Source organism: Symphalangus syndactylus, chromosome 8 (assembly GCF_028878055.3).
Source record: "Symphalangus syndactylus isolate Jambi chromosome 8, NHGRI_mSymSyn1-v2.1_pri, whole genome shotgun sequence".
Taxonomy (NCBI): domain Eukaryota; kingdom Metazoa; phylum Chordata; class Mammalia; order Primates; family Hylobatidae; genus Symphalangus; species Symphalangus syndactylus.
The window spans coordinates 129,204,541-129,221,410 of NC_072430.2; the positions used below are offsets into that span (position 1 = coordinate 129,204,541).

The 16,870-nt window shown below is 42.0% G+C and overlaps 1 protein-coding gene across 2 annotated transcripts in view; it reads right to left on the bottom strand.

Moving 5' to 3' along the window:
* Positions 1 to 10,335, bottom strand: part of CUL3 (cullin 3) — a 113,256-nt gene extending 102,921 nt beyond the window's left edge. Inside the window, exon 1 of one of the 2 annotated variants that reach the window (XM_055290796.2) lies at positions 9,845 to 10,335. In XM_055290796.2, the coding sequence (XP_055146771.1) occupies positions 9,845 to 9,910 (66 nt within the window). In that variant the 5' untranslated portion in view covers positions 9,911 to 10,335. The remainder of the gene's footprint in view (positions 1 to 9,844) is intronic. The other variant, XM_055290798.2, reaches the window with a different exon arrangement.
* Between the last annotated feature and the right edge of the window lie 6,535 nt (positions 10,336 to 16,870).

The window sequence follows — 16,870 nt, forward strand, 5'->3', positions numbered from 1 at the left end:
CAGGAGTAGCTAGAAAATATGTTCAGTGGGGGCAAATAGGTAGAACGATCCAAGATGCTTTCTGCTGCTATTTCTGGCCTTGTTCTGGAGAGGTAGTAAGAAAGGGGCAACTGGTAACATAGGTGGAAGTGAGTGCTTCGGAGAATAAATGGGTCTTCCTGAGATCATGGCTTGGGAGAATAAATGGATCTTCCTGAGATCAAAGGGCACATTAACCTGAGAAGGAACCAAGCAACAAGATAGAATAATTAAATAATAACAGCTTGCATTTATTTATAATGCTTATTATGTGCCAAGCACTATTCTAAGGAGCTTTATATGTATTAACTCCATCTTTAGAACAATTTTATGAGGTAGGTATCATCATTTTTTCCTCTTTACAAAAGAGGAACAGACAAGACACTAAGTGATTTGCTCAAAGTCCTACATCTAACAAACAGAAGAGCTAGGATAGAATGCAATATGGAAGTTTGAAGATTTTTAAACTAGTAGGATGACAAGCTCTAAGACAGCGTGAAGATCTGTGCAATACAAGCCTGTCTGATCGCCACTGTAGATCCAGGACCTGGTCCATAGCAGCAACACACAATAAATGTACTTTAAATTGAATAAATGAATGACTTCCACATGCAATGAACAAAATTAAGATAGAGGCTAGACATAATATCTGTGAGGAATGTATTAACATAGTATCTGTGAGGAAGGTATTATACTCAATGACTGAGGGAGCATGAGTTCAGAAGTCAGATGGTCATAGGGAGAGCGCAGGAGAGTAATTCTCAAGCCAAAAACGATGATGATGGACGTGGCAATAAACCACATCTGGGCCCAATAATTCAAGGACTATAAGAAAAATAGAAACCTCAATTCAAAAAGATAAGCCTGAGAAATAGGGGACCAGAGTGTACAATTTAACAGTGTGACAGGAAGGGATGAGATACGAAGAGCAGTCATGGTGGAGGAAGTGAAATGTACAGCACAGCTAGTAAACAGAAAGACTGGACCGCAGACTAAGTCTTCTGACTCCCAATTCAGGGTCACTGACAATTTCAACTCATTTTTCCAGGAGACTAGGCTGACTACCCTGCTACATACAGAAAGTGCCACATGATCTTTAACGACCCTGTACTACATCTTAAGACTTCACTTAGAGTTACAAAAACTTCAAACATTTCAGAGCATCATTTGCGCTGACTTGCTGAATTTATCAATTACTATAGTTTGGCTTAGAGGACTAGTTTCTCATTTAATCAATCATTCACTAACCACTCACACTATGCTAAATGCTGTGTGGTTCAAAAGGGTGTCTGGCATAAGCTTTGGACAGGGACCACAACCTAGTTCAGGAGTGAAAAAAAAGGGGAGGGGGGAGGAAAAGGAGGAGAAAGGGAGGAAAGGAAGGAAAAAAGAAAAACTAGATGTGTTTTTAGATGCACATTTAACGTACATATTATAGAACATGCAAACCAAATGAGTGTTTACTCCTTCAATAAAGTTACGAGAGGTTACACACTTACTCCAAAGATTATGTGTGATTCATATAGGAACTTCTGTTTTTGAAGCCACCTCTCAAGAGCCAATAGGATTCTTTAAGTATCCCAGTGGTACTAAACCCATATCCTTTGAGAATGCTTTCTTAGCACGATTCACAAACTGGCTCTGCAGGCTTTTCAAAACTTAAGTTCTAGAAGTTGTACAATAAAATGACACGATCACTAAAATAAGTGTATGGCATTCAATGTAACTGCTTGCAAAAACAACATCCAATTTTAATATTGGCCTAATCATGGTTAATATTGGTGTAACAATAGTTAACTATGTGCTAAGTTCTATTTTAAAGCTTTATTTTATTTATTACACAACAAACCTGTAAGGTGGGTCTCATTAGCAGTCTCATTTTACACAGGGGAAAACTGAAGCTACAAGAAGTTAAGTAACTTGTTAAAGGTTATGCAGCTAGAGGCCAGGCGCAGTGGCTCACGCCTGGAATCCCAGCACTGTAGGAGGACAAGGCAGACGGATCACGAGGTCAGGAGATCGAGACCATCCTGGCTAACTCGGTGAAACCCCGTCTCTATTAAAAATACAAAAAAATTAGCCAGGCATGGTGGCGGGCACCTGTAGTCCCAGCTACTAGGGAGGCTGAGGCAGGAGAATGGTGTGAACCCAGGAGGCGGAGCTTGCACTGAGCTGAGATCACGCCACTGCACTCCAGCCTTGGTGACAGAGCGAGACTCTGTCTCAAAAAAAAAAAAAAGGTGATGCAGCTAGAAAGACGTGGAGCTGGTGGTATTCAAGCCCACACTCTTAACTACTATGCTTTCAGTCTCGTTACTTTTTAGTCACATCCCTATATTCATATGTTGAATACTCCAGTGCAAAAGTAAATGAAAATTCTCTACAGACTATTCATAGTTTTATTCTCCTAAGTAGTCAAAGAAATGCAAATTAAAGCATTAAAGTACTATTTTTTCACCTATAAAATTAAACATACATTATGCTGGGTAAGACACTGCTACACAGAAGTTAAACTGATACAACCTTGAGAAATACAATTAATTCTTAAGAGTGCTCACTTTAGAGCCAGATTGCTTGGGTCAGAATCCTAGTTCTACCACTTAGAAGAATACCTTAAGCAAATTATTTAGCCTCTCAAAGCCTCATTTGTAGAACAGATAATAGTAGTATTCTATAGAGTTTGCTCAAATGAGTGAGTTTAGATATGCAGAGTACATGATAAGCATTTAGAAAGTGTTAGCTATTATTATTACCTTTATGGAGGTCAATTAGGTAATATATTTCAGTTATGTGTAACCCAATAATTCCATAATCATAGATGGGCTCAAATATTTATGTGTCTAAATAGTCACAGTTGCAATCTTTTTTGACAGAAAAAATATGGACTCCCTGGAATCAACCAAAATATTTGGCAGTAGGGAAATGGTTAAGCAAACTGAAGTATGATAGTCATTAAAAACTATGTTTTCAAAAATTACAGTAAGAAATTTTTTAACAGCAGCATATACAATGATTATCTTATCTTAATTTTACTGTCTGTTCAGCCAAGAGTATGAAATTAAAATTCCAAAAACACATGAAAATGTTAATGTTGTTTGTTTCCAAGTGGTAGGATTACAAGTGATTTTTTTATTTCCCTACTTATACATTTAGATAATTATCAATTTTTCTACCAGGAATATACATCATTGTTATAATTAGAAAAGTTACTAAAATAAATTCATTGCTTTAACAGACTATGGTTGAACAGTTTTCACAAGACACTGATAGACTAATAACTAATTGTAATTCATGTGTTAACTCAGTGATTTCTTCTTACTAGTAATACCTTTACATTCTGTTGACCTTACAATGGGCTAACAAGAACTGAGTTGGGCGGATCACGAGGTCAGGAGATCGAGACCACAGTGAAACCCCATCTCTACTAAAAATTCCAAAATATTAGCCGGGCGTGGTGGCGGGTGCCTGTAGTCCCAGCTACTCAGAGAGGCTGAGGCAGGAGAATGGCGTGAACCCGGGAGGTGGAGCTTGCAGTGAGCCGAGATTGCGCCACTGCACTCCAGCCTGGGCGACGGAGCAAGACTCCGTCTCAAAAAAAAAAAAAAAAAAGTTGCATTATTTAAAACTACAAATTGTCTAGTAACTTTTATATAAACCTAACAAAACTACTAAAGACCATCCATGTACTCTGGAATGAAAATAACAAAAAATTACCTCTAAAGTCTCCCAATGTATAAAGAAAAGGCATACCACTTTTTCTAGCTTTAATCATATAATCTTCCTGAACTGGACAAATGCTTTCATCCCTTAACTTCATTTAATGAATGATGTACAAACAAATGAAGCATTCTCTAATTTGTTTGAATCAAGTTCGTGATTTACGTATTACTTAAAAAGCCAAATTTTTACATTATATTTCGTATTACTTAAATAGTTTCTAATTCAATATTGGTACTAATAATTTTCCAGGTTCTCTGAATTGTTATCTAGAAAGACAAGGCAAAATAAATACTTTGTTAATAACAACAGCATGCTTTTATTTTTCTAACTTCTAAAGTCAGAGTAGTACTAACAGCTATGACAACGCTGGCTGTCCCAAAACTACAAACAGTATCAGTTGAAGTGTAAGTAACACTTTAATGAATCTGTTTCACCTTGTTTCATAACATGAAAAATTAAAAGCAAATTTATAATTAATTCTCTGCTCAGTGTGATCTGCAAGACTACCATCCAGCTTTCCTCTATGTACCAGTCCAGGTAGTACGATGCCAACAACTACCTTCCCTAAGAAAGAGAAACTTACTATGAAGATGAAAGCTGTTCCCTCAAATCTGGCAAACATTTCTGTAGCTCGAAGAAAAGAAAAAAAAAAAAAAAAACAACGATTAACCGTACCCATCTGTCCTTAGACTCTTCCTGTTCTTAAGTATATCACAAATGAACATAAAACTCTTTCACTAATGTGAGTCGCCCTGTATGTTCCAGGTAGCAATCACTTCCAAACAGTTGCTGTCCGTGCTACACAGGTGGAGTTCATCTAGTATTAGGGAGTGGGCATTTTATCATAACACTCTTTCTCATGATGAGTTAGCAAGCTTTTATAAACTAACTGAAGCTACTTCCAGGACCCCAAGGTAGAGATCTTAAGAGCCTGATTACGTTCTGGAGACAGTCACCTTCCTAACAGGTTTCCCAAACTCTGAAGGCTAGGCCAAGAAAGGCTTCATTACCATTTGATACAGGGGAGAACAGCATTTTCATTCAAACATACACCCTCCAATTCTAATCAAGCTCGTCAAACCCATGTGGGCAAAACCCCAGACAGTAAAAATGGTAAGAAATGATTTTTCAAAGATAAAGATAATAAAAGATTTACCTGAAAGCAACTAATCCTACATAGTGAACAAAGCCCAGGAGTAAGGAAGAGACTCCCTGGGGCAGAATTATTTGATCCAGAACCACATTATTTCCAGGAGTTTCACAATTACTGCCTGCTTTCTTTAAAAAGTTTTGTGGTCCTTGTTGTTCCTTTGCATACAAATAAAAATTTAAACATTATCAAAAAGATGTGAAATGATATATTTTGTGCAAAGCAGGAAAGCTTATAAACTGGAATAAACTGTTCCTTTGTCAACAGCTTACAAATACAGAAACGTCCTTATTGTCTTCCATCTTAAAAAGAATTTCTAGGAAAAGGTCTATTTAAAACTGCAAATTGTGCATTAAACTGTTGTGTATTATAACTTATACAGACAATGATGAAGGTATACTTAAAATATGCACTAAGGCTGAAGTGCAGTGGCTCACACCTGTAATCCCAGCACTTTGCGAAAGAGGTGGGCTGATCACCTGAAATCAGGAGTTCAAGACCAGCCTGGCCAACACGGCGAAACCCCATCACTACTTAAAATACAAAAATTAGCCAGACGTGGCGGCGCAAACCTGTAGTCCCAGCTACTCAGGAGACTGAGACACAAGAATCGGTTGAACCCAGGAGGTGGAGGCTGCAGTGAGCCAAGATCATGCCACTGCACTCTAGCCTGGGCGACAGAGCAAGACTCTGTCTCAAAAAAGAAAAAAAAATGCACTCAAAACACTAAAAAGAATCTGATAATACTGATGGGAATTTATCTGGAGTAGTATCTATAAAATATCTGGTAAGTTCAATTACCACTCTATTTTGCAATGAAAACAAAACAATCTCAAAACATAATTCTATACTTTTTTATAAGTTAATTTTGTAAAAATCTGAGATGAGTGCTTGAGACTTTTTTTTTTTTTTTTTTTTTTAAGACAGAGGCTTTCTCTGTGGGCTAGTCTGGGGAATGAAAGAAATGGGGGGGGTGGATTTTGGTCAAAGGATACAAGTTTTAAGATGAATAAATTGTGGAGATCAAATGTGCGGCACAGTTAAGAACACTTAATAATACTATATTATATATTTTACATTTGCTAAGGCAGTAGTAGATCTTAATTGTTCTCATCACACAGACATAAAAAACAGAACTATTGGCCGGGCGCGGTGGCTCACACCTGTAATCCCAGCACTTTGAGAGGCCAAGGTGGGCAGATCCCGACGTCAGGAGTTCAAGACCAGCCTGACCAACATGGTGAAACCCCATCTCTACTAAAAACACAAAAACTAGCCAGGCGTGGGGGCACACACCTGTAATCCCAGCTACTCAGGAGGCTGAGGCAGAAGAATCGCTCAAACCCAGGAGGCGAAGGTTGCAGTGAGCCGAAATCGTGCCACTGCACTTCAGCCTGGGAGATAGAGCGAGTCTCCATCTCAAAAAAAAAAAAAAAAGAGGTGATTATGTGTTAGCTTGATGGTAGTAATTATGTCAGAATGTATACATATATCAAAACATCATGTTGTCCATCTTAAACGTACGTAATTTTTCTTTTTTTTTTTGAGACAGAGTCTCACTCTGTTGCCCATGCTGGAGTGCAGTGGCACGATTTTGGCTCACAGCAACCTCTGCCTCCCAGGTTCAAGTGATTCTCATGCCTTAGCCTCCCGGGTAGCTGAAATTACAGGTGTGTATCACCACACCTGGCAAATTTTTGTATTTTTAGTAGAGACAGGGGTTTGCATGTTGGCCAGGCTGGTCTCCAACTCTTAACCTCAGGACCTCAGGTGATCCGCCTGCCTTGCTTCTCCCGAAGTGCTAGGATTACAGGTGTGAAGGTGTGAACCACCCTGCCCGGCCGAGTGCTTGACACTTTTGGTGAAACTATAGTTTCCCTTAAATTACAGTAAGTATACATCCAAACAACAGATGTAAAATACGATAATTTTTAAATATGTACATATGTGGAACCATAAACAACTAAAGATGTACATATGTATAACCATAAACAATTTGTTTTTTTGAGACAGAGTTTCGCTTTTGTTGCCCAGGCTGGAGTGCAATGGTGCGATCTCAGCTCACTGCAACCTCGGCCTTACAGGTTCAATTTTCCAGCCTCAGGTTCCCAAGTAGCTGGGATTACAGGCATCCGCCACCATGCTCCGCTAATTTCTTGTATTTTAAGTAGAGATGGGATTTCACCATGTTGGCCAGGCTGGTCTCAAGCTTCTGACCTCAGGTGATCCACCTGCCTCGGCCTCCCAAAGTGCTGGGATCACAGGCGTGAGCCACTGCACCCGGCCATATTTTTTCTTTACGGAACGCTATGCATTAACTACTTTTGACTAGCAACTCATGCAGTCTGTAGTTATGTACAAGACTGCCAATCTGGAAGACAGGAATTTTGAAGGTCTATAAGCACATGGTTAGTAAGACAAATCTATGAAATACCCTACCACTGAGATATACATCTATCTGTAACAAAGGGCCATAAACTGTAATAGTTCTTTCCAATGGGAACCACTTATGAATATTAATACTTATTAAACAGTAATGAAAATTCTTCTTTTAGAAATCAGCAGCTATTAACTACTGAATATCAAAACTAGTCACTTACTTCATGTAATGTTTTCAGAAAAACCTGCAAATGTTATAGACAGAATGGGTCCAAATTACCTTATAGTCATAAAGAAGCTAAAAAAAAAATTCAGTTCCAGTACTATGTGGTAACGTATCACACAATGTTATTATACTGGTCAGCTAAATGAATAACGAAATTCTCTCCCACCTCTTCTCCCCAACAATATTAGCTCCAAAAGGCAGGGATCTTGGTCTTTCTAGCTATACTGACAGACCCCTAGAACAGTGCCTGGTACGTAATATTCAGTATTTGTTGAACAAATTAAATGATGGCAAAACAGGTAAGAGCAGGGAAACATGAAGAGGTCAAAGAGTTTGATTACACATACATGAACGTACAACTGGTCAATCAAAAGGCCACTAACTTGAATGAGTTGATGTCAAATTTGAGTTATTCCACATTTTAGCAAAAAATCTTATTTAGAATGTGAGACTTCAAGAATTGAGTAGTGTAAGGCCGCACACACTCCTAGAAAATCTGTTGTATAGGCCTGGCGCGCGGTGGCTCACTCCTTTAATCCCAGCACTTTGGGAGGCCGAGGTGGGTGGATCACCTGAGGTCGGGAGTTTGAGACCAGCCTGACCAACATGGAGAAACCTCGTCTCTACTAAAAATACGAAGTTAGCCGGGTATAGTGGCGCTTGCCTGTAATCCCAGCTACTCAGGAGGCTTTTAACCCAGGAGGCGGAGGTTGCGGTGAGCTGAGATCGCGCCATTGCACTCCAGCCTGGACAACAGGAGCGAAACTCTGTCTCAAAAAAAAGAAAATCTGTTGTATAAAACTATTAACTTCATAAAATTCTAACTAATTCTAAACTCTAAAGTGGTCAGAATTTAGTAGGAAAATTTATATTACAAATTCATAACCCAGCTCTTTGCCCAATTATAAGGGAAAACATACTAGTGAGCTTCGTTAGTACTCGCTTGTCAACATTTCTCACGTTTACTTAGAAAAAAGTTTGAAACATTCAAAAAATCTTTTAATTATTATCAAAACACTTAATTCTCCTAAATACATCGTACCTATTTACACAGAGCAGAGGTTTCCGCACACTGACTTTAGTATTTATGTTCTTACAATTTCAGAATTCTACAGGAGGTGTATCCTTTTAAATTTTAGGAATTCAGAGAGGTCCTCCTGTTCTCTGAGACTAAACTCCTTGACTCAACTGGGGCAATCATATCAAGGTAAGTCTTTCCTCACTGCAACTGCAATTCAGGAAAAGCATGCTTTAAAAAGTGACAACAAATCCCCCTCTTTCGCCGACACATCATATGAAGTATTTATGAATCTAAGAAGGGAAGACCAAAATCTTTCTCTAATTTTACTTTTTAAAATCTTCTGTCCGATTTCTAGTTCGTCTGTCTTGACGTATGCCTTTTATTGTAGCGACACAGGCAAGTATGTCCAGTTCGTTAACAGTACATTTTAATTGCTTGCCATGGGGTAGCTGAACCAGATTTGACACCCAAAGTTATATCCTCTATACTAAACATCGCAAGGGTACGACTCAATGTAATGCCAAAAAAGAAAAAGTTTCTGAGCAGAACACGTTTGCTGTCACTGAAGGCGATGAAAGAAAGCAACTTCGCAAGGCGGCTACACTTTCTTTGGGCTCCCAAGGCTCAGAAATGGAGAACCAATTGTCCGGTTTGCTGTCTGTTGCTTCCCCCCACCCGGCCTTCCTCCGAGTGGCGAGGCAATCCTGCACAAGAGTTTTGTAAAGTGCTTAGGAAGCTTGTAAGATGAAAGACGCTATAAATACACCCAATGTTACTAGTTTATGACCACGGAGCATTCCGTGGAACCACTGTCACTGCGTTGGGGGCAGGTTGATGGCATAACCCTTCCCGGGGAGGGGGACAGAGAGAGAGGGGAGACCCTTCACCACCCTAAAAGCTAGGCTGGGTAATTTTTCAAAGTGTAGCGAAACCCCACGTGAAAAGTTCCACACACGCCCCACACAGGGAGGACTCCGCCGCTGCTAGCAGCGCCGGAGACTGGGCCTACAACCCCGGCAACGTGGGGAGGCGTGGGGCGGCCGAGGGGCCCCGGCAGCAGCCGACGCCCGCGGAGCGGCTGAAGGAGCAGCTCCCGGACGGGGGCGCGGCGCCAGGCCAGGGCTCCCGGCGCGGGGAACGGCCCAGGAGGGCGGCCGCGCCGGGGCCCCGCGCCGCCCGGTTGCCGGGAAGGCTCGCGCCCCGCGGCCGGCGGGCGTGGGGGAGGGGAGGCCGGGCCTGCGGCCTGTTGGGGGACTTCAGCCCGGGCCTCGCGTGCGGCTCTCGGCCCGGCCCCCGGCCCCGGGGTCCCGAACGCCGAGGAGAGACTCACCGGAAAGGCCCGGATCCGCATCTTGGTGTCCTTCCGGCTGCCCGTGCCTTTGCTCAGATTCGACATGGTGCTCGTCCCCTCCCCGGCGGCGGCTTCAGGTCGCGCTCCGCGACGCCGGTGTCACATTTAAGGCGGGCAGGCAGGCTAGGGGCGACGCTGGGGGGCGGCGGCGGCGCGGCCCCCGGGCAGGGCTGGGGAGCTGGCCGGCCCCTGGGCAGCCGCGGCAGCGGCGGGGGCGGCGGCGGCGGCTCGGGCTCCGGCGACTCTGACGCGGCTGGGGGGCTGCGCTAGCACGGCGGCTCCGAGGGGTCCCCCTCACGCCCGGCTAAGCTCCCTTTATCGCGCTCCTCCGCGATGGCGGCGGCGGCGGCGACGGACAAACATCTCACTGCGCAGGCCGAACGTCGTCCTCCTCCTTCTCCTCCTCCGCCTGAGCGAGACGAGATCCGGCCCAGAGGGTGGAGGGGGGAGGAGGGAGGGAGGAGAGCCGGAGAGTGAGAGATGCCGGGGGAGGGAGGTGGGAGGACGGGAGGGGGAGCCCGGCGGCCGCGGCGGCGGACGCTCAGATCTCGCGAGAAGAGGGCGAGCGCGCTGCCCCCTTGTGGGCGGGGCGAAGCCCGGGAGAGGGAGGGCGCCACCGGAGGGGAGGAGGGGAACAGGGAATTGAAGGAAGTGGGGGGCCGGCGGGGCGGGGAAGCGGGAAGGGGGCGTGGCTGAGGGCGGGAGGATTAAGCTGCCTTTTTGAAAGAGGAGCGCCAGGTCCCGGGTTCTGGGTGGAGGTGGTTGCTGATTGGTGGAGCTCGGAGCGGGGAGTTGGGAGGGTCCTGGTCACGTAAGTTCGGAGAGCGGGAGCGGGATTGTAGTGGGCTGGGCCCCACTGGGCTGGGACTGCAGGAGGGTAATCTTGAGGAGGAGCACGGGGTGCTAGACGTATAACTACGTCCCGAACTGGTTTCTGTGTTTTTCTAGGGCATGTGGACTAGGGATGGGTACTTGAGTAGACGCCAGCAACTTGAAGAGTTTGTGTAGGAGTTACCTGCAGTGTCGGAAATTAGTGTCCTGTATGCTCAACAAGGTATTCGGACTGGGTGTGCACACCACAGCTCTCAGGACTGGAGGGTGGAAATTTAATCTACAAAGTTCCCTTAAACTGCATAAGCTTCGGGACCTCTTGATTCACTGATATTTTCTGGTGGACCCAGGGCTTATTCATGTTAAAACCTGTTTTTCATTACCATCAGAATAAACTGACAGCTCCATTAATGAAATGCAGCATTTGGTAAATGATGTTAAGTGGAATGATAGAAACCTATCTTTAACCTACCAGATAAATCATTTCTACCATTACCAAGAGTATTGTAGATTTTTAAAGCCAAAATTACCGTCCGATTCAGTTGCTGTATATTTGAAAAGGTTTTGGCTTTTGGTTTTGGGGGAGAGGCGTTTGGTCGCTTTATAGTCAAAATGTCTAATTTGACTCATCGATTTTGCTGTCCATTTATTATGAATTGTACTTCCTCATTTACCTGCTTGCCCAATTGCTGTTATGTTTGGGTTTCTGACTCTGCAAGGGAATACATGAGTTCCTATTCAAGTTTGTGTTCTTCCTATTTTAAAGAAGCATCTGTTTGGGGGATGGATATCTACATTTAGAAGCTGGAATTTTAATACGTTTAAATAGCAAACTTAATATAAAGTGAAATACACTCATTTGTTGACTGTAAGGTTGAATTTGCCCTAAATTAACTTAATCCTGATGACTAAGCTTATGAGTGTTGTGCTTAAAGCCCCTTCTTGCTTAAAACGCCTCATTGCAAATACCATATTTTCTTTTTTTTTTTTTTTTTTGTGGGAGCTTTTTGGTATTGGCTAATTAAAGCAGGAGCTTAAGAAACAAGAATGTTGCTTAAGACAATATCTGTAAATACTGAAGCTAAAAATAGGTTATCAAGAACTGAGTTGATAAACTAAGATTGGGAGAGGCTCTGACTTCAATATAAGATAATGTCAGCCTTGAATAGGAGTTTATAATCTCTATGCTAATTGAACCTCCATTTCCATAACATTATAATATAATAACAAACAATGTTTTTCTCTTGGTTGTACTCTCATATGGCCCAGTTTCTTTGTAATGTAAGAATTTATGTTCAGAATAGGGATCTCTGAGGAACCAAAAAAAGAAAATAAAAAAAATGTATTTTAAAAAAGAATATATGTTCTTGGAGCCAGTGTTTGAATCTCAATTCTGCCACTTTACTAGCTGTGTTTTGCGTCTTTTGGGGCGTGGAGTTGACAATCCCCAGAATTCCTCATCTGTAAAACGGAGACAATAACAATACTTCCTCCTTGGGCTACTGTGAAATTTAAATAGATGAATACGTTTTAAAGAGCCTTGAGAGCTGGGCATGGAGCAGCAACTTACCACCTGTTGGCTGTTATTAACATGGGCATTAAAGCCAAGGTTATACTACTTCCTTTATTCAATAGGTAGGTTTCTAAATAACAACAACAAAAAACACTTGTATGCTTTTATAAAATGAGTCATATTTTGAAACTAAGCCAGTCCCCGACATTTGGATCTCTCAGACTAATAAAATATTTTCTGATAAGCTAGGGAGTCAATATAGGTTTGGCAACTTTATATTGCCAAGGGTATTAAAAAGGAACAACTAGCATAGATTATTCCCATCATTTATTAAAAAGTATTTTAACCTCAGAAATGAGGGAACATCCATTTTTGAATAAAGGACAGTTCCTTGAATTGAACAGCCTCGTAATGAACAATACGTCACACTAATTTTTCTTATTTCACTGTGAACCGAAGGAGACATCATGGGCCAGCATTTAGAAACCCACTACATTAAGGTATGTTTCTACTTAATTGTAAAGCATATAGTAAGTATAGTAACTCTAATGTATTTGTTTTGTGAACCCAGATTTTCATGTATTGGTGTTGCTTAACCAAAATTTAGCTGCATCTAAAAGAATCACTGTGAACTGTGTCTTCCCTTAAGCTTTTAACCACCAAGGATCAGAAAAATGCTTCAAAAAGAATTTGTCATTAAGAAGTCTGCTCATTTATTTGTTCAGTTATTCATTTATTCAAAAATTATTATTGAATGGCTACTGTATGTCAGGAACTAGGGTGAATGAGACAGATGGGACCTGCCATCACATCCTTTTATACATCTCACAGTTTGTAAACCACAGACCCATATTGGATTTGGCCCCAACTTTGTATATACCTCAGTCCAGAAATCAGATATTTTCCTTCCTGTGGAAGCAACATCCTCAGAATGTCTATGAAATACTTTCTGAAGCAGCAGTAGACTATTTTTCTGTGCCCAGTCATATTCCCTGACTTGCAAGTAGCAAATAAACTTTCACGATGTTGCTTTTCTGCAAACTGCCACCTGATCTAGCAGAGAAAGCAGCACTGGAATAGGAACTCACTAGATCTTGCATGCCTGGCGATTGGTATTCCTACTCATGCTGACAGTGTCCTGACACAGGAAAACAGTGGCCTCATTTCCATTTATTCTTTCCATTTATGCATATGGAGCACGTGCATTCAGAGAGATCAGGCAGTTGGGTGGGCCAGCCCCTTTTGTACATCCCAGTCTGTAAAAGAGCAATATAAGGTGTGGGGAGCTGGTAAAAGGGAGTAATAGACTCTTCTTGACCGTCAGTTTCTAGGTACTCAGGATACCAAGTCACTTTAATCAATGTTTCAGATCTGCTGATTTTATTGTACAGATATTGGTTATTAAAACAGCTCAAAGCCTACCATTTCAATTTGAAAGACCTGTTCAATGGTTTTGAGTAGACCAAGACTATGTTAAGAGAAAGAAAATGTTTTAAGTTGGAAGGCAAAGATGTATAGATACTATCAGCTCTTGGAATGGAAGGGCTAGATCTTCTACTTTCTTGTCTCTACCAGGCAACTAATAAGTATTATAGGCCATTAGATGTGGAGTTGTATGTATTTAGGGTAGTAGCATGTGTATGTGCATTATAAGATGACATACTGTTGGCGAATACCCCATTGAGAACATAACCACAGATGCTTAAATATGTGAAAACTATAGGCCTTCTCCATGCAACTTTTCTACTGTGTCCTTAAAATTTTTCTTATATCATTGAGACAAGAAGCATATGAGACACATAAGCATATGAGACAAGTTACATCTTAAACTAAAAATTGTTAAATGTCTGATTATATCATAAAAATCCATCTCAGTATTTCATCATATGGTCATGCGAAAGAAAATCATCTCCCTGGCAGCTCTGGAACTGTTCTGGTTGGCTTGGTCAGTCTGTTTATTCCACATGTACCCAATAAATTAACATTTTGTAAATAAAAATATCTATACAACCAACTAACCTAATTTAACATAATATAGATTCTCAATTTAAAAATATAGGCATGGCTTCTGTGTAATCTTATTTCAAAGAAAAAGAATTTCTTCTTATTAATACCATTGTAACAGTAAATATATCAAGAAACCTCTAGGGGACAGTTATGAGTATGTATTGCTTTCATTCATGACAAGTAAAGTATATGTTGAAGTTTGTAACTCATCAGCTCTGTCTTTGTGAAGTAAGTTAATTTTGGAGTTGAGATAAAGCATTGTGCCAAAAGAGCTATAAAAATAATGGTTTAAATTTTATGTTAGATTTAGTAATTGTATGAATTATAAATACTACAGTGGACAAATGTAATAAAATGGCATTATCTTTTTTTTGTTTTTTGAAATGGAGTCTCGCTCTTTTGCCCAGGCTGGAGCGCAGTGGCGGGACCTCAGCTCACTGCAACCTCTATCTGCTGGGTTCAAGCAATTCTCCTGCCTCAGCCTCCCGAGTAGCTGAGATTACAGGTGCCCATCACCATGTCTGGCTCCTTTTTTGTATTTTTAGTTGAGATGAGGTTTCACCATGTTGGCCGGGCTGGTCTCGAACTCCTGACCTCGTGATCCACCCACCTCGGCCTCCCAAAATGCTGGGATTACAGATGTGAGTCAGCACGCCCGGCAATGGCATTATCTTTAAACTTCTTTAATAAGCTCTTTGTCTTCAGTTCGTAATAAAACTATATTCTTAACTCTTATATCTAGAACTGGTAGAAATCAGAATCTGAGAGGAGCCCTCATAAAGAAAAGAACCTTTAAGAGACTAAAAGATATAAAAATTCTTGGGGCTGGGCCAGGCGTGGTAACTCACGCCTGTAGACCCAGCACTTTGGGAGGCCAAGGTGGGAGGATCACCTGAGGTCAAGAGTTCAAGACCAGCCTGGCCCATGTGGTGAAACCCTGTCTCTACTAAAAATACAAAAAAAATTAGCCGGGTGTGGTGGCAGGCACCTGTAATCCCAGCTACTCTGGAGGCTGAGGCAGGAGAATTACTTGAAACTCGAGAGGCGGAGGTTGCAGTGAGCCAAGATTGTGCCACTGCACTCCAGCCTGGATGCCAAGAGCAAAACTCCATCTCAAAAAAAAGAAAAAAAAATTGTTGAGGCCTATTTCTAGCCTGAAATTGATAACATGAATTCCTACAGTAAGTTGATTTTTAAGTTATTTGTCTCTGAGTCCTCTAATTTTTGCATGGCTGGATATTGGGCAAAAAAAACCCCTTTAATGGGCAATTCTGAAATAGCGTGACAAGTGGACACCTTGTTAGGATAAAACCAGCAACTTTACATCAAACCTAGTTAAAAACCTTTTAAAGAATTTTCATTTATGAGAAATTGGTTGAAAATGGTATGGAACTTCTCTGTTACTGAAATTCTCATTGAGAAGTGGCTATCTCTACATGAACCTTCGGGGGTTTTTTTGTTTTTTTTTTTTTTTTGAGGAAAAAAACTACTTTAGATGCTTGTTGTAAAGGCAGTTTCATATTCTTCTGTTAATTAGTATAGTGATGTTTGTCCTTTCTTGGGGAGGGGAGGAGGTATTTCCTATTAGTACCCTGGTCTCTTGTTTTAACAGAATCACCCACTGGGTGTGGTCTTGGTGGATAGTGGCTTCCACTTCCTACCAGGGTAGTCGGAGGGGTCTGATCTTCCCTGTCCTCTGCCCAGTTTGGCCTGGGAGTGGAGGTATAGGGAGACACAGGCAATCAGACCCTCTCCTAGAAGCTCTGACTCTTGAGTGGGAGACACAGGCAATCAGACCCTCTCCTAGAAGCTCTGACTGTTGAGTAGGTGACTGAAGGACACAGGATGGTTGGTGGGCACTCAAGCAGTGGCAGTGGGTGGCCTGGGCTCTACCCACAGAATGACTTTAGTTGCAATTCCTGCTCCTCGACTTTCCCGCTGTCCTCTGGTTCCTGCTTGTTGTCCAACCCTGGTCCTCCTACCTCCCCTAGTTTTCTGTGACCCCAAACATGCCTTCCCCAGATTCCATTTTTGCTTAAAATAGTCAAAGTTTGTTTCCCCCATGTGTCACTCAGCATCCTGGCAGGAAACAGATGGCTCACTCCAACAGGGAAATTGAGAAGAGTTTAACTACAGGACTTTCACAGAGTATGGGTAGAGATAGAGGGTGATCAAGGGATGATGAAGCAGCTTAGGACTAGCAACAGCAGGGGGCCTTGCACTGCTTCCAGGCTTGAAGGACAAAAGGGAAGTGGCCACCAGAGATTCTTGCTGTTACTGTGGGAGAGAGCTGCCTGACAAACTGAGGCATTAGGGGGGAACCAAAGCTACTGATGCTTTCTGGCACAGTGAGAAGGCTGCCAACAGACAAAATACCCGCCTCACTTTCCTTTTTCCGTGGGATTTCTGACTGGTCCCTCCCATTGTATGAACCTAACTGGAAGCCAGAGCTCAAGGGAGCCATTGATGGAGTCCATAAAAGTCACAGGGGTACAACTGTCCAGGGTGGAGAAAGGTGGACATTAGATCTGGAGAGGCTAACAAGGGATGTTCGTGTAGACCGCTTGTAAACAAGCCCTTAGAGTGGTAACAGTAAAAAACATGTATTAATATAAATTATGGTAAAGCCCCTCATAGAGTTACAGAGTCTGTGG